At 41.3% G+C, this 24,730-nt stretch overlaps 1 protein-coding gene across 1 annotated transcript; it reads left to right on the plus strand.

Annotated features, from left to right (window-relative positions):
* Window positions 1–11,240: 11,240 nt before the first annotated feature.
* LOC101029732 (eukaryotic translation initiation factor 2 subunit 3-like) lies at window positions 11,241–21,342 on the plus strand. Its single transcript, XM_074396346.1, is given in 5 exon segments — window positions 11,241–11,360; window positions 12,484–12,573; window positions 13,234–13,352; window positions 19,868–19,956; window positions 19,959–21,342. Coding segments are annotated over 5 exon segments (1,749 nt in total). The 3' UTR covers window positions 21,290–21,342.
* Window positions 21,343–24,730: the final 3,388 nt, after the last annotated feature.

Here is a 24,730-nt window from a genome sequence, read left to right on the forward strand (position 1 = left end):
ATTTATGGTCATCTTTGATGCCTGGCTTTTCTTAGCATACTGCTTTTGAGATTTATCTATGTTGTTGCACATATCAGTGGCTTATTCATTTTTACTGCTGAGAAATAATGCATTATGTAGACACATCACAATTGTTTATCAATTCACTGGTAGGTAAATATTTGGGTTGTTTCTTGGCTCACTGTAACTTCTGCCTCCTGTGTTCAAGCAGTTCTCCTGCCTTAGCCTCCTAAGTAGCTGGGATTACAGGCATGTGTTACTACACCCGGCTAATTTTTATATTTTTAATAGAGATGGAGTTTCACCATGTTGTCCATGCTGGTCTCAAACTCCTGATCTCAAGTAATCAGCCCATTCTTAGGAATATACTCAACAGAAATAGGTACACACGTTTTCTAAGAGACATATACATCAATGTTCATAGCAGCTCTATTTGTAATGATCTCAAACTAGAAACTGGCTTAAAGTCTGTCAAATTAAGGAGAATAAACAAAGAGTGGTATGCTCATAAAATAAAAAATGTTGAGCAAAAAGTAACAACAGTGACACGTAACACTCTTTTTTTTGAGATGGAGTCTAGCTCTGTCATCCAGGCTGGAGTGCAGTGGTGCTAGGTCAGCTGACTGCTACATAACCACTACCCAGGGTTCAAGCAATTCTCCCGCTTCAACCTCCTGAGTAGCTGGGATTATAGGCATGTGTCACCATTCCTGGCTAATTTTCATTTTTAGTAGAGATGGGGTTTCACCATGTTGACCAGGTTGGTTTCTAACTAACCTCAAATGATCTGCCTGCCTAGGTGGATGGGAGGCAGATGCAGTCCAGGCACAAAGAAACTGACCTCAAGTACACAGGCACTCTCAATTATTGGAGGACCATCTTCAGAGAGGAAAGAGGAAAAGCTTTCAAGGGCGTGTGGTCCTCAGAAACAGGAACCTGATGGTCCTGAGGATGAGCTGAAGAACATCACCTAAATGCATTTGTATCCCCGATAGAAGAACCAAGAGACTCATGAATAATACCTTCCTTCCTTCTTTCCTTCCTTCCATCTTCCTCCCTCCCTCCCTCATCTCTCCCTCCCTGCCCCCTGCTTCCCTCTTTCTTTCCTTCCTTCCTTCCTTCCTCCCTCCCTCCTTCCCTTCCTTCCTTTTTTTTCTTTCCTCCATCTTCCAGGCTCAAGTGATCCTTACAGGCATGTGCCACCAGCCTGTATTTTTTGGTAGAGACAGGGTTTCGCCATGTTGGCCAGGCTTAAAATACTTAACTGTTACAGACCACTAACCGAGAAATTCTAATCGTCTTTATTTTGGCCAGTTTGTGTCTGTAGAGGGCTGCAGAAGTTTCCAGAAAAGGAGCTTTTCATGACCATGTTTGACCATTGGCACTTGATGCCACATATTGATCACTGAGAGGAAGAGGGGATCATGACATCATTGTGGGCCTAAACGAGAGTCAGCTCTACTACTCAGACCTAGAGTCCAGATGCTTGTAGGACCTGAGTTAAGTTTAAGTATTTATTTAAAGCAAAATAATTATGTCTCCTGTTTGTGCTTAAGTGCTAGCACCTCTTTTGCACAGTGGAATCTTTGCAATTATGTTCTATGTTGGGCATTCTACAGCAAAACACTGAAAACAGGACATGGGGAGAGAAAACCATGTTGCTCCCATGTATAGTAAAGCCAGTCCATAAGAATAAATATTGTATAATATCATTCATGTAAAATGTAAATACAGTGATAGAGAGTAGGAGGATGGTTACCAGAGGCCGGGAAGGGTAATGGAAGCGATTGTGGGGTAGTGGGGATGGTTAATGGGTACAAAAAATAGAATTAACAAGACCTAGTATTTGGTAGCATGACAGAGTGACTATAGTCAATAATAATTTAATTGTACATTTAAAAATAACTAAAATAATATAATTGGAGGCTGGGTGTGGTGGTTTAATGCCTGTAATCCAGCATTTTGGGAGGCTAAGGCAGGTGAATCATGAGATCAGGAGATCAAGACTATCCTGGCCAACACGGTGAAACTCTGTCTCTACTAAAAATACAAAAATTAGCTGGGCATCGTGGTGCAGGCCTATAGTCCCAGCTACTCGGGAGGCTGAGGCAGGAGAATTGCTGGAACCCAGGAGGCAGAGGCTGCAGTGAGTCAAGATCATGCCACTGTACTCTAGCCTGGGAGGCCGAGTGAGACTTGGTCTAAAAAAAAAAAAAATAAATAATAATAATAATAATAATTGGATTGTTTGTAACACAAATGATAAATGTTTGAGGGGATGGATTATCCATTTTACATGATGTGATTGTTATGTGTTGCATGCCTGTATCAAAATATCTCATGTACCCCATAAATATATACATCTACTATGTACCTACAAAAATTGAAATTAAAAAAAATTTTTAATTTAAATACAGGCAAAGAACTACTATGGTGTTTGGGGTTCCATGGTTATGAGATAAAACTATAAAGAAAAGTAAGGAAATAATCTGTAGTTAAGGTAATAATTACTTTGGAAAAAAATAAGCAGTGATTGGGAGGAATCACCAGTGGAATCCTGGAATATTGGCAATTTTGTATTTCTTGACCTAGGTGTTGTTTTGTGATATCTCATCAGGCTGTTTTGTATACATTACTGCTTGTATGCTAGACTGACCCGGAAAGAAGTAGAAAAATTGGATAAACCAATAACTATAGAAGAAACTGAAATGCTAGCCATGACTTACTTCTCAAAAGGGAACAGATCCTATGACTCTATGGCTAGGGTCTATCAGACTTTTTCTTTTTTTTCTTTTTTCTTTTCTTTTTTTCTTTTGAGATAGAGTCTCGCTCTTTGGCCAGGCTGGAGTGGTGCAATGGCACTATCTCAGCTCACCACAACCTCCGCCTCCTGGGTTCAAGTGATTCTCCTGCCTCAGCCTCCCAAGTAGCTGGGACTACAGGCACGTGCTACCATACCTGGCTAATTTTTGTATTTTTAGTAGAGATGGGGTTTCACCATGTTGGCCAGGATAGTCTCAAACTCCTGAACTCATGATCTGTCCACCTTGGCCTCCCAAAATGCTGGGATTACAGGCATGAGCCACCATGCCTGGCCCAGACTTTAAAGGAAGAAATATTTCCTACCTTATACAAATGTTACTCTGCTAGCATAATCCTATACCAGAGCTAAATGAGGAAAGCAAAAGAAATATAAAATATACGCTAAGCTCATTTATAGAAAGATAACAGTATTCTACATACAATACCAGCAAATCGAATCTCGTAATTTTTTAAATGAATAATAATCATGACCAAGTCAAGTGTATTTCAGGGATGAAAGGGTTTTCCAACACCAGAATATCTATAATATAATCCACTAGAGATGTGAAATTGAGGAGGAAGATGATATGAACATTAACTTTGTAGATGCCACAAAAGCATTTATATGTGGTCTATCCATACAATGGGAAATCATTTAGCCATAACAAGGAATGATGTACTGATACATGACACAGCATAGGGGAACTCTGGAAACACAGTAAGTGAAAGAAGCTAGACACAAAAGGCCATGTATAGTATGATTCCATATCTATGAAATGTCCAGAATAGGCAGATGTATGGAGATATAATTGTTCTATACTAGCAATAACAAAAAAATGCCTCAACTAAGTGAGGTTCCAGAAATGCAGGTATGGTCTATTATTAGGAATTGTACTGGCTGGGTGTGGTGGCTCATGCCTGTAATCCCAGCACTTTGGGAGGCCGAGGCAGGTGGATTACCTGAGGTCAGGAGTTTGAGACCAGCCTGGCTAAGATGGTGAAACCCTGTCTTTACTAAAAATACAAAAATTAGCCATAGTGGTGGGTGTCTGTGATCCCAGCTACTTGGGAGGCTGAGGCAGAAGAATCGCTTAAACCCAGGAGGCAGAGGATGCAGTGAGCTGAGATCACACCATTGCACTCTAGCATGGGTGACTGAGTGAGACTCTGTCTCAAAAAAAAAAAAAAGAATTGTACCAATGTGCCACTATATTAATAGATCAAAGGAAAAAGTATAATCATTACACTAGATACTGAAATGCCATTTAGCAAACTTGGACATTCATTTCCAATTTAACGAACAAACCAAAATCAAAACAAAAACCAGAGTTTTAGTATCTTAGGAATAGCTAGATTGTTTTTGCCATTATAAAAATCCAGCGTCATACTTTAATCTCCATCAAAGTAAGAAAGAAGATATTATGCTTTTTCTTTTTTGTTCTCACACTATACAGATGTATATGCTTTATCTTTTAATAAAAAATTTTAATTAAAAACATTAACATGTACCAGATAGCACTTTGAAGAGGTATGTGTTTTGTTTGATTTGGTTTTTTGAGACAAAGTCGTGCCCTGTCACCCAGGCTGGAGTGCAATGGCACAATCTCAGTTCACTGCAACCTCCGCCTCCCAGGTTCAAGCAATTGTCCCCCCTCAGCCTCCCGAGTAGCTGGGACTACAGGTGCCCACCACCACGCCCGGCTAATTTTTGTATTTTTAGTAGAGGTGGGGTTTCACCATGTTGGCCAGGCTGGTCTCAAACTCTTTAACTCAAGTGATCCACCCACATTGGCCTCCTAAAGTGCTGGGATTACAGGCATGAGCCACCACTACTGGCTGGAAGTACATGCTTAAAAGAATGTCAGAACATATTACAAAATCAATAGTGTTAATAGTTAACAACTACAAAATCTTTACATTCTAAGGAGACTCCAATTCCAAATTGAAGAACAAACATTCTGGTTACACCTAGGATGGTTACTGTGGCTTACACTTTGGGGTGAACTGGGAGACTGTGAGCCATCCCAAAGTGATGGTGTGCCCACAAACAGACGATTATATTATATAAGCAACACATATTCATTGTAGAAAAATTAGAGACTGGCAAGAAGCAAAACAACAAAAAAGAAGCCCTGTAATCCCAGAACCCATTAGATAACCTTAGTAACCTCTTTTTTTTTTTTTTTTTTTTTAATTTTTTTCAGATAACATCTCGCTGTGTCACCCAGGCTGGAGTGCAGAGGCATGATCTTGGCTTGCTGCAGCCCCAACCTCTCAGCCTCAAGTGATCCTCCCACCGCAGCCTCCCAAGTAGCTGGGACCACAGTTGCACACCACCATGCTCGGTGAATTTTTAAATTTTTTGTAGAAATAGTGGGCAGTCTTTCTATGTCTCCTAGGCTGGTCTCAAATTCCTGGCCTCCAGTGATCCTCTTGCCTCAGCCTCCAAAAGTGCTGGGATTACAGGCCCATCAGTAACCTTTTAAAGTAAGATATTATACTTTAACAATGTTTTGGAAATCCTAACCAGTACGATTAAATAAGAAAATAATTTAAGAGTTAAAATTACCTCTGTTATGTATAAAATTTTTCTTTCTCGTGTCACAAAGAAAAATTAGTACTGGTACAAAGAATCTCTTGGCAAAGCAATTATTTTTACTTCCTGCAGAAGGGAAGCAATCTTGCCACGAGAGTACAATGAATAAAGCAAAGCAGACATATTTACTTCTTACGAATTTGGGGTTGTCCTTACTGTTGTGTCTGATCTTCATTGGCTAGAGCCAGGCCTCACAATCTAAACTAAAAACCGATTGGCTAATAACTTGAAACTTTTCTAAACAGGTAAAAGCAATGGAGGGCCAAAAATGGAAGTTCAAATAAGGAAGGGGCATAGACTGCAAGCTGGGACATGCCTGTGAGCACGTCCAGCATAGATACCTTGGTTAAAGTACAAGGACATAGAATGTACTACGTGCCTGTAAGCAGGTCGAACAGCTACATAGGATAGGGCTTCTAGCAAAAAGGCAAGAAGGCTTTTGAAGAAAGTGTTTAAAGCAAATTTCTAACACTTAAGAATTTTTCTTAAACAAGAAAGGAAACTCTGAAGGGAAACTTTTTTTTTTTTTTTTTTTACTTCCCACAACCTCTTAAGGTAAGGAGGATTTATTAATTTAAATGCTATCAAATAATAACTAGAAACCTGATGAGAATAGACCATAAAGAAATGTTAGGAATCTTCAGGAGATTGCAAAAACAGCTACAATGTTTTGCAGCTCTTCTCAGAAAGGCAGTATATTTTTTCACACTACGAGTTCAACCATGTGACTTTCTTTAGAACAATGGGGCATTAGCAAACATGATAGAAGCAGAAGCTTGAAAAGCGTTTGTGTGTTGGGACTTGCCCTCTTTTACCATTTTAAGAGACTGAGACCACTACTCTGTGAATGAGCCTAGGTTAGCCTGCAGCATGATGAGAAACACATGTGCCTCTTCATCCCTGTTGCTCCAGCTGACACAGAAGCAACTACCAGACAACTGAGTGAAGCACTCTCATCTAGCAAGGCCAATTAGAGCGCCAGTTTTCTGCAGAAGTAAACCGAGTTGGCTCAGACTAGAAGAACGGCCAGTTGACCCACAGAGTTGAGAAATAATGTTTCTTATTTTAAGATGCTAAGTATTGGGTGATTTATTTCGCCAGAAAAGCTAACAGAAATTGTAAGAGAATTTTAGTAGTTACTTTTTGAATAATTAGTGTACAAAATGACTAGTTAGAAAATACAATGAAAGAAAAGACCCTATTTAAATAGCAACACTATCATCAATTTATCTGAAAATAAACTTAACTAGAAATAGGTAAACCATATAAAGAAAATATGAAATCTCTACTAAGGGGTATTAATTCTTGCTAAATTTAATCTAGCAACTCAATGTGATCCCAATAAAAATATTCAAAAATTTCTTTTCAACATTTTACAAAATCATATTGGGTTCATCTGTAGAAATAAACAAGAAAGAATAGCCAGGAAGAAATTTCAACAGAAAGATATTAGGAGAGCAGAGGCAGTCAGATTAAACATTTAAATACATGTTGAAGTTATAAGAATTAAAGCATTTAAGCTGGGTAGGGTGGCACATACCTGTAGTCCTAGCTACTTGGGAGGCTGAGGCAGGAGAATGGCTTGAATCCAGCCCAGGCAACATAGTAAGATTCCATCTCCAAAAATAAGTAAGTGAAAAAACCTAGTTTGGGTCTAGCAAAGATTTAGATATATAATGGAATAAAATAGGAAATCCAGAAATAAACTAAAATAAGAATTTAGATAATGGTGACATTTCTGATCCATGAGAGGAAAGATGAAATATACATACATATATATATATATATATATATATATATATATATATATATATGTAACACACACACACACACACACAAAAAAAACCAGCATTGAGACTATGGCAGGACTATCCAGGAGAAAAAAAGAGTCAAGCTGTATAATTCCACTTCTTTCATCAAAGTAAATTCCAGAAATAGTGTGATGTAAAATGTTAAAATGAAACTTTAAAAGTACTTAGCAATAAAGAAGCCAGACACAAAAGGCCCCATATTGTGATTCCATTTCTATGAACTGTCTTGGGAATCCATAGAGACAAAGTAGATTAGCAGTTTCCAGGGACTGGGGTGACAGGGAAATGGAAAGTGATTTCTTAATGGGTGTAAGATTTCTTTTGGGGGTCATGAAAAAAAATTCCAAAATTATATAATGGCAAAGATTGCACTACTGTGAGTACACTGAAATCACTGAATTGTATACTTTGAAAGGGTACATTTTATATGTGAATTATATTTTAATAACACTCTTATTAAAAAAAGAAAAAAAGTAAGCCAGAGGCAAGGGAGTCCCTAGAAGTCTCTGACCCACATAGTGAAGTCAGGAAGGTTGTCTACAGCAGAAGCAGGAGAACAGAGTCTAAAACGGTGTTTTATGGCAGCAGATGTTTTACAGGTGGGAAAGCAGGCATGGAAATTAACTCTCTTAGCTCTGATTACCCTGTGACTCTGTCCCTTTCTAGGGCTTAAAGACTTTGCATGAACTGGGCAATAATTTTGAATTTAATGAATGGGTTTTGAGTAAAATAAATGCTAGAAGAAAATATGGGTGAATTCCTTTGTAATACTGTTAGGAAGACTTTGTAAGCATGGCACAAAACCCAGAAACCATATAGAAAATGATTGATAAGTTTGCTTAGAAATGAGCAGTTTTATATTTAAAATACCATAGACATATGATTATAGTTTTATCATGTTTTAAAAAATTTTTTGTCTTTAGAGATACACACTGAAATACTTGTGGATGAGATGATGATGTCTGGGATCTGCTTCAAGATAATTTTTTATTAAGAGAAAGGGGTCTCACTCTGTCACCCAGGCTGAAGTACAGTGGTGTAATCATAGCTCACTTAACCTCCAACTCCTGGGCTCAAGTGATCCTCCCTCCTCAGCCTCCCAAGTAGCTGAGACTACAGGTGCACACCACCACACTTGACTAATTTTTTTGTAGAGATGGGGGTCTCACTATATTGCCCAGGCTGATCTCCAATTCCTGGCCTCAAGTGACCCACCCACCTCCACATCCCAAGTGCTGGAATTACAAGTGTGAGCCACCATGCCTGGCCCTCAAAATAATTTGAGGTGTAGTGGTGATGAAACTTGGTAATGGGGACATATTATTTTCTCTACTTTTAAATATATTCAATTTCTACTTGTTTATATGTAGGGTTTTTTTGATAATAAAAAGTAAAAAAAAAAAAAAAAAGGCCAGGCATGGTGGCTAACACCTGTAATCCCAGTACTTTGGGAGGTTGAGGCAGGTGGATCATTTGAGGTCAGGAGTTCAATACCAGCCAACATGGCGAAACCCCATCTCTATTAAAAACACAAAAAAATGAGTCGCTTGTGGTGGTAGGCACCTGTAATCCCAGCTGTTCATGAGGCTGAGGAACAAGAATTGCTTGAACCCAGAAGGCGGAGGTTGCAGTGAGCTGAGATCACACCGCTGCACTCCAGCCTGGGTGACAGAGTAAGACCCTGTCTCAAAAAAAAAAAAAAAAAAAAGTAAAAGTAAATAGCAAGAAAAAAACAAAGTATCTTTTTACTTTGTACATAGTAAATAGCAAGAAAGAAACAAAGTATCTTTTCACTTTGTATATAGTAAATAGCAAGAAAGAAACAAAGTATCTTTTCACTTTGTACATAGTGAATCGTAAGAAAGAAACAAAGTATCTGTTCACTTTGTACTATGTACCCATACTAATTACTAAGAAAAAGACAACCCAAGAGAAAACAGTGAGTAAAGATACCAACAGGTGTAACAATGAAAAAAAAAAAAAGTAGCCAATAAGGCTGTGCAAAGGTGACCAGCCTTATTCATACATGCAAAGGAAAACAATAACAAGATTCTTCTACCCACAGAGTAATTGGCAAACATGAAGAGGCTGGATAGTAAGCAGGAGTGGTGTGGGTGAGGGAAGTGCTGTTGGACCTACTTGCTGTGGTGGGAGTGAAGGTATCACCTTTTAGAAAGATAATTTCAGAATATTTGCCTGCAAATTTAAAATACATACCTCCATACAGTGAATGTAATGTTAGTCTTAAAAGGAAGGAATTTCTGATACGTGCTGTAACATGAATGTACCTTGAGGACATTATGCTAACTGAAATAAGCCAGTCACAAAAAGACAAATATTGTATGATTCTGCTTTTACAAGGTATCCAGAGTTGTCAAAGTCATAGAGATAGAAAACAAAATGGTGCTTGCTAGGGGATGGGACACAGAGGGCAGTCGGGAGAATAGGAAGTTCATGTCGAGTGGGTATAGAGTTTCAGTCCGAGACGAGGAAAAGTTCTGGAGATGCTGGTGGTGAGGGTTGCACAACAATATGGATGTACTTAAAACCACTAAACTGTACGCTGAAAAAATGATCAAAATAGTAAATTTTAGGTGTGTTTTGCCACAATTAAAAAAAATTAGACCAGGCACTCCTGGTCTTACTTGCTTACTCCTGTAATCCCAGCACTCTGGGAGGCTGGGGATTACTTGAGGTCAGGAGTTCGAGATCAACCTGGCCAACAAGGTGAAACTGTGTCTCTACTAAAAATACAAAAAAAAAAAAAAACAACTAGCCGGATGTGGTGGCAGTCACCTGTAATCCCAGCTACTCGGGAGGCTGAGGCAGGAAAATGACTTGAATCTGGGAGGCAGAGGTTGCAGTGAGCCAACACAGCACCACTGCACTCCAGCCTGGTGACAGAGTGGAACCCCATCTCAAAAAAAAAAAAAAAAAAAAAAAAAAAAAAAAAAAAAGAAAGAAAGAAAGAAAAAAGAAAAAAAGAAAAAGAAAAGAAAGAAAAAAACATACTCCTTGCCAAACATTTACTTTAGCCTGCACAAGAAAAAATATGCCAAGTATGTTCATCCCTACAGCTGTAACAACAAAATCTTCAAACAACTTAAATGTCCAACAATGGTGAATCCACTAAATAATTATGTAAAACCATGCAGCGTACTACCCTGTAGAGATTTTGAAAAGGTGGTTTGAGCTCTGAAATATATGACTATGTAATCAAGGCAATAGCATGCCATAGAATGTGTACTGTACAGCCCATGTGTACACTTTTGTAAAAGTATGTGTGTTGTGTATGCATGTGATAAATTATGAGTAATTTTTATATAATTATAACATACTCTTCTGCAGTGACAAATAAATCGTTAATAGTGGGAGGAGTATGGATGGTGGCAGTGATAATAAGACTTTTTAAACCTTCTTGTGGTGCTTGGACTTTTTCCTTCATTTGAATGTAATTGTTTTCATTTATTTATTTAGAGACAGCCTTGCTCTGTCACCCAAGCTGGAGTGCAGTGGTGCCATAGCTTGCTGCAGCCTCCAACTCCTGGGCTCAAGTGATCCTCCCACCTCATCCTCCTGGGCAGCTGGGACTACAGGCACGTGCCACCGCATCGGCATTTTTAATTTTTTAAACTTAAAAAAAATGCGACCATTTTGTACTCAGAGGCTGTGAGCTTTGTCATGGTTTAGAAGATGTATTTCCATGTGCATGTTTTATCTAACCACTTTCTTTTTTAAAAATTTACATTTCCTCATGCCGGCTTGTCTAAAATCATAATGTTAAACCTTATTTTTGTCTTTCTATACATTTCTTCAGTTTTCCCTCTCTCCTTCCATTCTCTCTGGGTGCTCACTTCCCTGACTAACTTAGCTGCCGGTGGCTGTTAAACATTGCATTGGGATGTCTTTAGAATGGCTGCCTTCCTGCTGGGGTGACGAAATTCCCCTGAGGTCACGTCTTCCGACTTTTTGTAGCGCTCCTTGCATCTGGTACTTGCACAGCGTGTGCTGAAAACTTTTTCTTGGTCATGATGGATGCTCTTGCCTTGAAAGCATCACAGCTGCTGTCTTGGATCCTTTGTTTCTGGTACCTCAACCCACACCTCTTCTTTACCCTTCAGTTTTTAGGAATGTCAAGTCCACCTCAAGTGGTAAGCCTAAATTTTAGTTGTTTGTTTGTTTTGAGACAGAGTCTCACTCTATAACCTAGGCTGGAACACGGTGGCGTGATCATAGCTCACTGCAGCCTGGGCTCAAGCAATCCTCCTTCCTCAGTCTCCTGAGTGGTTGAGGCTACAGGTTCACACCACCATGCCTGGCTAATTTCTTTCTCTTTTTTTGTAGAATGGGGTCTCACTATGTTGCCAGGGCTGGTCTCGAACTCCTGGACTCAAGTCATCCTCTCTCCAGTGTGCTGGGATTACAGGCATGATACACCACACCTGCCCCTAAGTTCCTTACTATGTGGGTGTTCTCTGACTTTTCACAGGTGTAATCTTTGATCTTTTAACTCCCTTATCCAAGTGCAGGAAATAGAGAAAAGAGCCCTGGAAGGTGGGACCAGGAGACCAGAGTTTACTCCGGCTCTGTCACCAGTTTACTGAGTGACTCTCGGCCCAGATCCTCCTCTATGTCATGGACACAAATTCCAGACCCCGCCCCACCCACTCCACTGCCAGTGCTGGCATTTGGCTAAGAACATCACACCCTCCTCTTTACCCATGATTCATCTTCAGTTGTTCCCCCTCACCCAAATCTTTCCTTCAATCCATCAGCCTTTTAAGATATTAGTAAAGTCTGTTTTCCAGGTTTTGTTGTTTAGCTCTTGTTCCGCCTTTCCTGCCTTATCCTCTTATTTATTTTTGATTCTTTCAATCAATATTCCAACCCATAAAAATAAATCGTTTCTTTCTACCTCTTTTCCCCCCTCTTCATTGAAATTACAACTCAAAACCACCACCCTCTTGCAGAGCTTTATGAACGAGTACTTGTATCACCGTCTTGAAAAGCAGAGATAAAGCTTGGTAGCACAGAAAGGACATGAGCCTCAGAGTGACAAGGACCAGAACTGAATCCTAGCAGTCCCCCTCATGATCAAGTCTCAGTTTCTTCATCCGTATAATGGAGACAATAACAGTTCAAACTAGCCCATCACACAGTCTTGCCCGCCCACCTAGTCAGAGCCTACAATGCAACTTGTCCCCAGAATCCACCCCCTCCACAGGTGACACCCCTGCCCCCAGGCCCTCTGGTCATCCTTCTCTGCCACCCTAGGCTCCTACTATCCGCACCTCATGGCTCTACCCACTCTGTTCTGGCCTTTTCAATGAATCAAAGCTTCCTGTGGAGAAACAACAGGGAGATGTAAGAGGAAGAGGTCAGCCAAGGAAATGGAGGGAGTTGAAAGGCAGTTTTTTCTTTTGTTTTGTTTTGTTGTTGTTGTTGTTGTTGTTGTTGTTTTTTGAGACGGAGTTTCGCTCTTGCTACCCAGGCTGGAGTGCAATGGCGCGATCTTGGTTCACCGCAACCTTCACCTCCTGGGTTCAGGCAATTCTCCTGCCTCAGCTTCCTGAGTAGCTGGGATTACAGGCACGCGCCAGCATGCCCAGCTAACTTTTTTTTTTTTTTTTTGAGACGGAGTTTCGCTCTTGTTACCCAGGCTGGAGTGCAATGGCGCGATCTCGGCTCACCGCAACCTCCGCCTCCTGGGCTCAGGCAATTCTCCTGCCTCAGCCTCCTAAGTAGCTGGGATTACAGGCACGCGCCACCACGCCCAGCTAGTTTTTTGTATTTTTAGTAGAGACAGGGTTTCACTTTGTTGACCAGGATGGTCTCGATCTCTTGACCTCGTGATCCACCCGCCTCGGCCTCCCAAAGTGCTGGGATTACAGGCTTGAGCCACCGCGCCCGGCCGAAAGGCAGTTTTTTAGCTCCATAAATTTCTGCATGTGGGGCTTCCAAGAAAGGTGGTCTTCATCTTCCATCTGCTATTGACTGAATGTTTGTGTCCTCCAAAATTCATAGATTAAAATCCCAATCCTCAAGGTGATGGTATTAGGTGGAACCTTTGGGAGGGAATTAGGTCGGAAGATTAGTGCCCATATAAGAGAGACTCAGAAGGCCTTCCTCTCCCCTTCAGTCTTGTGAGGACAGAGCAAGGCAATGACATCTATGAACCAGAAAGCAGGCCACATCAGACTCTGAATCTGCCAGTCCCTTGATCCTGGACTTCTCAGCCTCCAGACTTGTGATAAATAAATTTCTATTGTTTTTTAAAACACTCAATCTATAGTATTCTTTTTTTCTTTGAGATGGAGTCTCACTATGCTGCCTAGGCTGACCTCAAAATTCTGGGCTCAAGAGATCCTCCATCCATCTCAGCCTTTCAAAGTGCTTGAAAACCACCTTGTTAGGCCCTGGAGCCACCACACCTGGCCCCCAGCATCTTTGATGTTACCACTGTTAATGTTTAGGGCACCATAAACTATGCCCATATAAAACAGCAAACTTAATTAATAAATGTTATGTTCTGACTGTTCCACTGCTCAGACACAATATTGAAATTAGGCCAGTTAATAACCCTACAATGGCCTCTCAGTGTTCAAGGGAAAGGAAGAATCACGCACATCTCTCATTTTTGAATCCGAAGCTAGAAATGATTAAGATTAGTAAGGAAAGCATGTCGAAAGCTGAGACAGGCCAAAAGCTAGGCTTCTTGTGCCAAACAGATAGCCAAGTTGTGAATGCAAAGGAAAAGTTTTTGAATGAAATTAAAAGTACTACTCCAGTGAACACATGTATCATAAGAAAGCAAAACAGCCTTGATGATATGGAGAAAGTTTCAGTGAGCTGTGTAGAAGATCAAATAGGCGACAACATTCCCTTCATCCAAAGCCTAACCCAGAGCAAAACACTAACTCTCTTCAATTCTGTGAAGGCTGGGAGAGATGAGGAAGCTGCAGAACAAAAGTCTGAAGCTAGCAGAGGTTAGTTCATGAGATTTAAGGCAAGAAGCCATTTCTGTAACATAAAAGTGCAAGGCAAAGCAGCAAGTGCGGATAGAGAAGCTGCAGCAAGTTATCCAGAAGATCTAGCTAAGATCACAGATGAAGGTGGCTACACTCAGCAATAGATTTTCAGTGGAGATGAAACAGCCTTCTACTGGAAGAAGATGCCATCTAGGACTTTTGTAGCTAGAGAGAAGAAAATACCTGGCTTCAAGTCTTCAGAGGACAGGCTGACCTTCTTGTTAGGAACTAATGCAACTGGTGACTTTAAGTTGGACATGGTGCTCATTTACCATTCTGGAAATCCTAGGGCCCTTAAGAATTATGCCTTATCTAGTCTGCCTGTGCTGTATAAATGGAGCAACAAAGCCTAAATGACAGCACATCTGTTTATAGCATAGTTTACTGAATAATTTAAGCCCACTATTGAGACTTACTGCTCAGAAAAAAAAAAAGATTCCTTTTAAAAATATCACTACTCCTTGACAATGCACCTAGTCACCCAAGAGCTCTGATGGAGATGTACAAGGAGGTGAACATTGTTTTCATGCCGGCTAACACAACATCCATTCCGTAGCCCATGGATCAAGGAGTAATTTTGACTTTCAAGTCTTGTTCTTTAAGAAATACATTTGTAAGGCTATAGCTGCCGTAGATAGTGATCTTTCTGATGGATCTGGGCAAAGTAAATTGAAAACCTTCTGGAAAGGATTCACCATTCTAGATGTCATTATAAACATTCATGATTCATGGGAGAAGGGCAAACTATCAACATTCAGAGTATGGAGGAAGCTGATTTTAACCCTCTTGGATGACTGAGGGGTTTGAGACTTCAGTGGAGGAAATCACTGAAGATGTGATGAAAATAGCAAGAGAAATAGAATTAGAAGTGCTACCTGAAGATGTGACTGAATTGCTGCCATCTCGTGATCAAACTTGAACAAATGAGGAATTGCTTTCTATGGATGACCAAAGAAAGTGATTTCTTGAGATGGAAGTTACTTATAGTGAAGGTGCTGTGAACAGTGTTGAAATGACAATAAATGATTGAGAATGTTACATAAACTTAGTTGATAAAGCATCAGCAGGGTTTGAGAGGATTGAATCCAATTGTGGGCAAAATGCTATCAAACAGCATTTCATGCTCCAGATAATTTTTTTTTAACGAGAGGAAGAGTGAATAAATGTGACAAACTTCATTCTTGCCTTATTTTAAGAAATTGCCACAGCCACCCCAACCTTCAGCAGCCACCACCCTGATCAGCAGTCACAGTGAGATCCTCCACCAGCAAAAAGATTTCAACTCGCTGGGCGCAGTGGCTCAAGCCTGTAATCCCAGCACTTTGGGAGGCCGAGGCGGGTGGATCATGAGGTCGAGAGATCGAGACCATCCTGGTCAACATGGTGAAACCCCGTCTCTACTAAAAATACAAAAAATTAGCTGGGCATGGTGGCTCGTGCCTGTAATCCCAGCTACTCAGGAGGCTGAGGCAGGAGAATTGCCTGAACCCAGGAGGCGGAGGTTGCGGTGAGCCAAGATCGCGCCATTGCACTCCAGCCTGGGTAACAAGAACGAAACTCCGTCTCAAAAAAAAAAAAAAAAAAGATTTCAACTCACTAAAGGCTCAGTTGACTGTCAGCATTTTTTTTTTTAGCAATAAAGTATTTTTAAATTAAGATATGTACTTTTTTTAGGCATAATGCTATTGCACACTTCATACACTGCAGTGTAGTGTAAACATAACCTTTCTATGCACTGGGAAACCAAAAAAGTCTGTGTGACTTGCTTCTTCCAAATATTTGCTTTATTGCAGTGGTCTAGACCCAAACCCACGTTATCTCTGAGGCATGCCTGTATTTCAGAGATAGGACTGCTGTATGATCGGAGATTAATCTTATGGGGTATGGTAACTCATATTTTCAGTCTGTTTCTGGAAAGACCTCTTCCAAGGGGATGCCAGCTCTCCCCAGCCTGGTTTCTCCTCCCCTTCATTGCTTCCATTCAATCACTGTCAAGAAGAGCATGCGGGTGTTGTTTCATTTCACACTCATGGGCTGCTCTTCTATGTTGCTTATTACAACACTTTCCACAACTATGTTTTTTTCTCCCTCATCTCCAAAAATAGCAAATGACATTGCTTGCCCAGATTTTCCACCTGAGTTTGTTTTTCATTTTTGAGGGAAATCAGCATGGGTGCTGAGTGCTGCCTCAGCACCAAATAAATACTGGTATGAACCACAGGACAAAGTCAAAGGTTATACCCTTCTGCAATGCAGCTGTAAACCTGCCTCAATTCTCAGCTTGAGAAGAATGGATGCTGTTTGTGGTGTGAGTACTATATATGGAACTAGCTTGAATGTGTCTGGATTTCTGCCTTAAATATGTTCCTGGAATTTAATGTGTACTTTGTTTTTTCTTTTTTGAGACAGAGTCTTGTTCTGTCACCCAAGCTGGAGTGCAGTGGTGCAATCATGGCTTTCTGCAGCCTTGACATCTGGGGCTCAATTGATACTCCCACCTCTCTCAGTCTCCCTAGTAGCTGAGGCTGTAGGCATGCACCACTATGCCCAGCTAATTTTTGTACTTTTTGTAGAGATGAGGTTTTACCATGTTGCCCAGGCTGGTTCAATTTATCTTATAGCAGGCTGGGCATGGTGGTTCACGCCTGTAATCCCAGCACTTTGGGAGGCTGAGGCAGGTGGATCACTTGAGCCTAGGAGTTTGAGACCAGCCTAGGCAACATAGCAAGACCCCATCTCTGAAATGTTGAAAATTTAACAATAAATAAATAAATGTATCTTGTAACAAAGTCAAGCTTACTCAGAATGACTGGTGTCTTAGTCCATCTGGGCTGCCATAGACTTGGTATTTTATAAACAATAGAAATTTATTTTTTACAGTTCTGGATCAAAGTCAAGAAGGCACCAACAAATGTCGTGTCTGGTGACGGCTCATTTTCTGCTTCACAGGGTCTCTTCCTGCTGTGTTCTCACATTGTGGAAGGGGCAAACAAGTGCTCTTGGTTCTCTGTCACAAGGGCAGTAATCCCATTTTACCTCATTCATTTTAGGACCTCATCACCTTCTAAAAGCCCTACTTCTTAATACTATTGCATTGGGGATTAAATGTGAGTGTTGCAGGGGGTGAGGGGAGACACAAACATTCAGACCATAGAAATTGGTAAACAGTGTCTCCAGGATAATCAGATACCTTGGAATAGGGAGACCTACTTTTTATATAAACCATGTGTAACTGGTTTCTCCAGGCCACATTAGCAAGGAGATTCAAGTTGGGTTTAGGACCAGTGATAACTCTCTGGAAGCTTCTTGGGCATGTGGCCTGTACAGTTGTCCAGAGGTCAGCATTCAGAAGGGCCTGGTGCTTGGTTTAATGCTCAGCTGTAAAAACCTGAAATCCTTAATTCTAAAACAAGGGGCCTGTGTTGTCATTTTGCACTGGGCCCTGCAAATATTGTTCCCCATAGCTACTGCCCCTTGTTAAACCTAACCCCAAATATGTCCAGGAACTCCCTGGGGGTGAGTATCACAGATGTCGATGAAACCACTCTGTAACCTACTTTGTGCCTGCTTCATTTCCTTCCTCTCCTGCCCCCAGAGACACTGTGGCCCTGACATGCAGCAGTCCTTACGGACCTGCAGGCAGGGTGCCATGTCCTCAGGAATGCCCAGAGGCCTGAAGACCTGCTGCATGTTCCCACAGAAGTGCTCCTGGCTCTGCTTATGAAACATCTTATCTCTGGCCTCCAGTGCCCATCTGCTTGAGCCCCAAATGTCTCACTGAGCTTAGCATGGAAACATGCTTCTCAGTTATCTGCTTGTGGCCCCTGTTCCTCTCTCAGACCCTAGAGAGCGACCTGCTACCTCCTCTGTCTTCCTGGCCAGCTGCTCCTTCTCCGGCCTTCCCTTCTCCCCTTCTAGCTGCTTTTCCTCTGCAGGGAGCTTCAAGTTTCCCTTTGAAGTCCTCACGAAACACAGATGAGGACTCTTCAAAGAACTGCAGTGACCAGCTTTCTGTTCTTCAGGACTGCATTGTGGACATCTATTAATAGAAGCGACAAAAAAGGGGAGGTTCACTAGGCAAATAAATTTGGGAAACAGTGCGTATTAGATGCTCTTCTTGGAGATTTAACTAATCACTATCAAGTATGTTGAAAGTTCAGGGAAGAATCTATTTAACCTAACATAACCTGGTGTTTCCTAAACTGGGCATTAAATTGGGCAGTGAACACTCCAACCATTCCTCCCCCCCACCTCACACACACATTAGCAGTATGCAGATCATATTCTTGGGTGATACACACTTAGAGAATAAGAAAACAAATTGACATAGACCAATTCTGAACATCATTTAATGTTGCGTTGAGGATCCATGAGATGCTGGTATTTATCTTTTGATCTCTGGACAAATGGAAATTAAGCATACTCCAAATGATATTTAAAATACACTAAATACGTTTAGCTTTCCCTAGAGCTAGGCACATTGTAAATGCTCAATATATACTTGTGGAATTGCTGAATTTATGGAAATCCTTTGGGCCTCAGTTTCATATACTTAGAGGAACTGGATTAGTTGGTCGCTGACATCACTTAATAAACATCAAGTGTCTTTTAAGTCAGGCACTGAGGTGTGAAGACTAGGCTCCTCTCCCAAAAGAACTGACAGCCTAGTAGAAAACAGGCAATACACAAACAATTGTAATACAACATAATATTGTTACAGGAAATACATATATTGTTATGGAACTGTAGCGAAGGGAATAACATTGAGTCTTAAAAAATAAGTAGGCTTTCATTAGGATGAAAGGGAAAGGGAATTCCAAGCACAGCACAAACAAATGAAGACCTAAAGCACTGGATCTTTCAGGGACACGTCTACGCCTACCTTGACTTTATAAACGTCACGGTAAATTGCATAATGAAAATCATCATGCCCAAATTCGTATTTTACAATGCCATATGTGAGATCTCCTTACTGTGGTTTCACCTGAGGCAATCTTCTGAGATTTTTCTTTAAAAAACTGAAGAGTCGGCCGGGCGCTGTGGCTCAAGCCTGTAATCCCAGCACTTTGGGAGGCCGAGGCGGGTGGATCATAAGGTCAAGAGATCGAGACCATCCTGGTCAACATGGTGAAACCCCGTCTCTACTAAAAATACAAAAAAGTAGCTGGGCGTGGTGGCGCGTGCCTGTAATCCCAGCTACTCAGGAGGCTGAGGCAGGAGAATTGCCTGAGCCCAGGAGGCGGAGGTTGCGGTGAGCCGAGATCGCGCCATTGCACTCCAGCCTGGGCAACAAGAGTGAAACTCCGTCTCAAAAAAACAAAAAACAAAAAACAAAAAACAAAAAAAAATGAAGAGTCGGGGGTATGATGGCTGCCCTCAGCATTGCCTGCACAAATATCTACCAGGTCTGCAACTAACAGCTCCCACAACTTTGCACCATGTTTTCCAGTAAGCCTACCGACAGGCACTGTGCAGATTCAAGCAGAGAGAAGTCCAAGCAGGGAGGCCGCTGTTGCACTGGCCACCCCGAGCCCCCAGCCGGCCTTCCCGCCTCGGCGTCCTCGCCCGGCACTAGGACCCTGAAGCCGATCAGGCGGCAGCCGGGGCCATTTCCTTTCTCTTTCGGCAAGATGGCGGGAGGCGGGAGAAGAAGCTGGAGTGAGTTTGGGGCAGCCGCATCTTTCGCGCCAGGATCCCACCACCGTGGATGTTACCAAGTTGAGCCACTTTCACACGAAGTTATCAGCAGACAAGCCACAATTAATATAGGTACGATTGGTCATGTAGCTCATGGGAAATCCACAGTTGTCAAAGCGATTTCTGGAGTTCACACCATCAGGTTCAAAAATGAACTAGAAAGAAATATTACAATCAAGCTTGGATATGCTCATGCTAAGATTTATAAACTTGATGACCCAAGTTGCCCTCGGCCAGAATGTTATAGATCTTGTGGGAGCAGTACACCTGATGAGTTTCCTACAGATATTCCAGGGACCAAAGGGAACTTCAAATTAGTCAGACATGTGTCCTTTGTTGACTGTCCTGGCCACAATATTTTGATGGCTACTGTGCTGAGTGGTGCAGTGGTGATGGATGCAGCTCTTCTGTTGATAGCTGGCAATGAATCTTGCCCTCAGCCTCAGACATCTGAACACCTAGCTGCTATAGAAATCATGAAACTGAAGCATTTTTTGATTCTACAAAATAAAATTGATTTGGTAAAAGAAAATCAGGCTAAAGAACAATATGAGCAGATCCTTGTTTTTGTCCAAGGTACAGTAGCAGAGGGAGCTCCCATTATTCCAATTTCGGTTCAGCTGAAATACAATATTGAAGTTGTTTGTGAGTACATAGTAAAGAAAATTCCAGTACCCCCAAGAGACTTTACTTCAGAGCCCTGCCTTATTGTTATTAGATCTTTTGATGTCAACAGACCTGGCTGTGAAGTTGGTGACCTTAAGGGGGTTGAAGCTGGTGGTAGTATCCTAAAAGGAGTATTAAATGTGGGCCAGGAGATAGAAGTAAGACCTGGTATTGTTTCCAAGGATAGTGAAGGAAAACTTACGTGTAAACCAATCTTTTCCAAAATTGTATCACTTTTTGCGGAGCATAATGATCTGCAATATGCTGCTCCAGGCGGTCTTATTGGAGTTGGAACAAAAATTGACCCCGCTTTGTGCGGGACTGACAGAATGGTGGGGCAGGTACTTGGTGCAGTCGGAGCCTTACCTGAGATATTCGCAGAATTGGAAATTTCCTATTTCCTGCTTAGACGGCTTCTAGGTGTAGGCACTGAAGGAGACAAGAAGGCAGCAAAGGTGCAAAAGCTGTCTAAGAATGAAGTGCTCATGGTGAACATAGGGTCCCTGTCGACAGGAGGAAGAGTTAGTGCTGTAAAGGCCAATTTGGGTAAAATTGTTTTGACCAATCCAGTGTGCACAGAGGTAGGAGAAAAAATTGCCCTTAGCCGAAGCGTTGAAAAACACTGGCGTTTAATTGGTTGGGGTCAGATAAGAAGAGGAGTGACAATCAAGCCAACAGTAGATGACTGACGAACACCAGTTAAATAATACATTTGGATGGAGTTGGAAGTTGCAATTTCTCTTAACAACCAAGGAGTTTATTTTCAAAGCAATATTGGAGAATTTATTTACAGTTTATCTACCTTAGTAGATAGCTATAAGATTATTCTCATGTTTTTGATTATGAAAACTTAACTTAGGGACTGAAATTAATATAAAAGTTGGCATAATGTTGAATTGAATCTATATTTTGACAGAAGCATTCCCATATAATGTCACAATTATATATCATGCAGTTTTGTTCTGCATGTCTTGTTTTGTTTTGTTTTGTTTTGTTTTGGAGTCTGGCTTTGTCACCAAGGATGGAGGGCAGTGGCCTGATCTGCAACCTCTGCCTTCCGGGTTCAGGCAGTTCTGCTTCGGCCTTCGAAGTGGCTGGGATTGCAGGTGTGTACTACCACACCTAGCTAATTTTTGTATTTTGGGGAGAGGAGGGGTTTTGACTTGTTGGCCAGGCTGGTCTCTCCTGACCTCAGGGTGATCACCCTGCCTCAGACTCCCAAAGTGCTAGGATTACAGGTGTGAGCCACCTTGCCCTGCCCGTATCATACAGTTTGAAATGACTTTTTGCTACTACCAGCCTTTGCTGTAGCACACACACACATATACATACCAATGAACCTGTCTGAAATAAAGTTTCATTTTCATGAAAACAAAAACCAAAAAACTGAAGAGTCAGCCAGGAGAGGTGGCTCATGCCTGTAATCCCAACACTTTGGGAGGCCGAGGTGGGCAGATCACCTGAGGTCAGGCATTCAAGACCAGCCTGACCAATATGGTGAAACCCTACCTCTACAAAAATACAAAAATTAGCGGGGTATGATGGTGGGTGCCTGTAATCCTAGCTACTTGGGAGTCTGAGGCAGGAGAATCGCTTGAACTCAGGAGGCAGGGGTTGTAGTGAGCTGAGATCATGCCATTGCACTCCAGCATGGGCGACAGAGAGAGATTCTGTCTCAAAACAAACAAACAAAAAACCTGAAGAGTTACTGAATAGAAATCAATTCCCCTTCCCTTCAAGACAGATGTCAGGAAGCTCAGCCACAATGGCCAGGCAGCTCTAGTCCTGCCAGCTGCTCCTGCACTGCTAACTTTTGTGCCACTAGTGTGAGGTCTGCGCTGCTCAGAAGAGTCACTCCAGCCCTCCTGTCCAAGGCCTTTTCAAATTCTGTTCTACAGCTCTCTGGGTTTCAATGGGTTCTGTGGCTAGTTCTAAAGAAATAACCTATAGGCGTACATATGTGTGTGCGTCTGTGTGTGTGTGTTTGTGTGTATCTGAAATTACTGAGGGTTCTCATATTTTAACTCTGAGCCCATCATTTTGATGCAGTTCATTTCTGCCTCCTGTCTCCAGAGTAAACTCCCATATTTATCCTGTGGTAATGCATCTGTTTTTCAGTGTAAAGATTGTACCAGGGGCTGGATGCAGTGGCTCATGCCTGTAATCCCAGATCCCAGCATTTTGGGAGGCCAAGGTGGGTGGATTGCTTGAGGTCAAGAGTTTGAGACCAACCTGGCCAACATGGTGAAACCCCATGTCTAACAAAAATTAGCTGGGCATGGTGGTGGGCACCTGTAATCCCAGCTACTCAAGAGGCTGAGGCAGGAGAATCACTTGAACTTGGGAGGTAGAGGTTGCAGTGAGCTGAGATCACGTCACTGCACTCCAGCCTAAGTGAAAAAGAGAGACTCCATTAAAAAAAATAAATAAAAGGACTGTACTAGGAAGAGAAAGGTACACATGGCGTTCTCCTGGGTAGAGTATTTGCAAACTTGATATTTCTGCTATTCACATAAGAAATATTAAAAGAGAAGAAAGACTGCCGCCACAGCCACCATCTCCAGAATTCATATTTACATACAGTTTACCATTATTGTCATTTCTTGGTGTTTCTTCCCAATAAGATCCCAGGATAAATTCTGATTATTAGTTGCTTTGTTTTATAAACAGTATTATACACTAAAAGATGGTGCTTAATAAAGCTGCCAGTGGTGCCCTGGCATATGTGCAGTTTGAGGTCAAGGCCTCATGTTAGGAGAGGTGACACGCGGTGGATAAAGGTTTTGCAGAAATTACCTTTAAATGAACTCCTCAGGATGCATTGTCACCTAAAAAAGAAAAAGGTTTTAAGGAGATGGACCAAAAAATGGCTAAGCTTAGATGGTTGAGAATCATCTGAAAAATTTAGAACATTTGCTCAGGCTGGAGAGGGTGTCCCAGGGGTAAATGTGTAGGAACTGGAAGAACAGGGTAGAGCCACTAAATAGATAAGAAGACTGGGTAGGGCGTGGTGGCTCATGCCTGTAATCCCAGTGCTTTGGGAGGCCGAGGCGGGCAGATCACTTGAGGTTAGGGGTTCAAGAGCAGCCTGAGCAACATGGTGAGACCCTGTCTCTATTGAAAATACAAAAATTAGCGAGGAATGAGTGTGCGTACTTGCAAACCCAGCTACTTGGGAGGCTGAGGCAGGAGAATCGCTTGATTTCAGGAGCCAGAGGCTACATTGAGCCAAGATAGCACCACTGCACTCTAGCCTGGGCAAAAGAGTGAGACTCTGTCTCAAATAAATAAATAAATAATAAAATGTTAAAAATAAAATAAAATAAATAGGTGGGAGGACAAATTTTGAGAGACATCTGAATTCTATTTCAGTTGACCATGCTAAAAGTTCCTTAAATTTTAATTTTGATTAAATGTGTTTAACATCCAAATAATGCTATGTACTGTTCACATGGCAGAGTACCACACAGCTGTAAAAAAGAATGAGGAATATATGGAGTAATCTTTAGACTTTATGGCTAGCGAAAACAAAATAAGGTAGAAAAAAATTGTCTGTAGTATGCTACTATTTATGTAAAAAGAGAGAGTTTGATCTATGGAAATTATTGCTTATTTTTAAATGAAAGAATATGCCATAAAACTTTATTTCTTAAAAAAGATTTTGTTGGGAAGTAGATAGGGTAGAGGGAGTGGGATAGAAGTCACACTCCTCTGAATATGCCTGATGTTGTAGATTTGACTTTGGAAACTTGTGATCATTTTACATAATTATAAAATATTTTTTAATTCAAAAGCAATCCCTATAAAACAAAATCAAAATGAAAGAAATGAACTGAAATGTACACTATGAGTTGGCAGAATACCCACACAGGAAGGAACTACTTCAAGTGACTTTAATTTGATTTTCATTATTATGATATGCCCTAAAACCAAAAAGAACTAGATAACAACCTTAAATGTATTTCAACAGTCATATTGCTGGTGGTAGTGTTAGAACAGTTATTGCAGGACAATTGCATGGTTTTTTTTTGTGAAATAAAGCAAATCAGTAATTTTATTGATGTCTTTGGGATTTTTGATAAGGGAGAAAAGAATATAAATGTGAGATTGACGAGGTTCAAAAAACATCT

The sequence above is a fragment of the Saimiri boliviensis genome, chromosome 1, assembly GCF_048565385.1.
Source record: "Saimiri boliviensis isolate mSaiBol1 chromosome 1, mSaiBol1.pri, whole genome shotgun sequence".
Lineage (NCBI taxonomy): Eukaryota > Metazoa > Chordata > Mammalia > Primates > Cebidae > Saimiri > Saimiri boliviensis.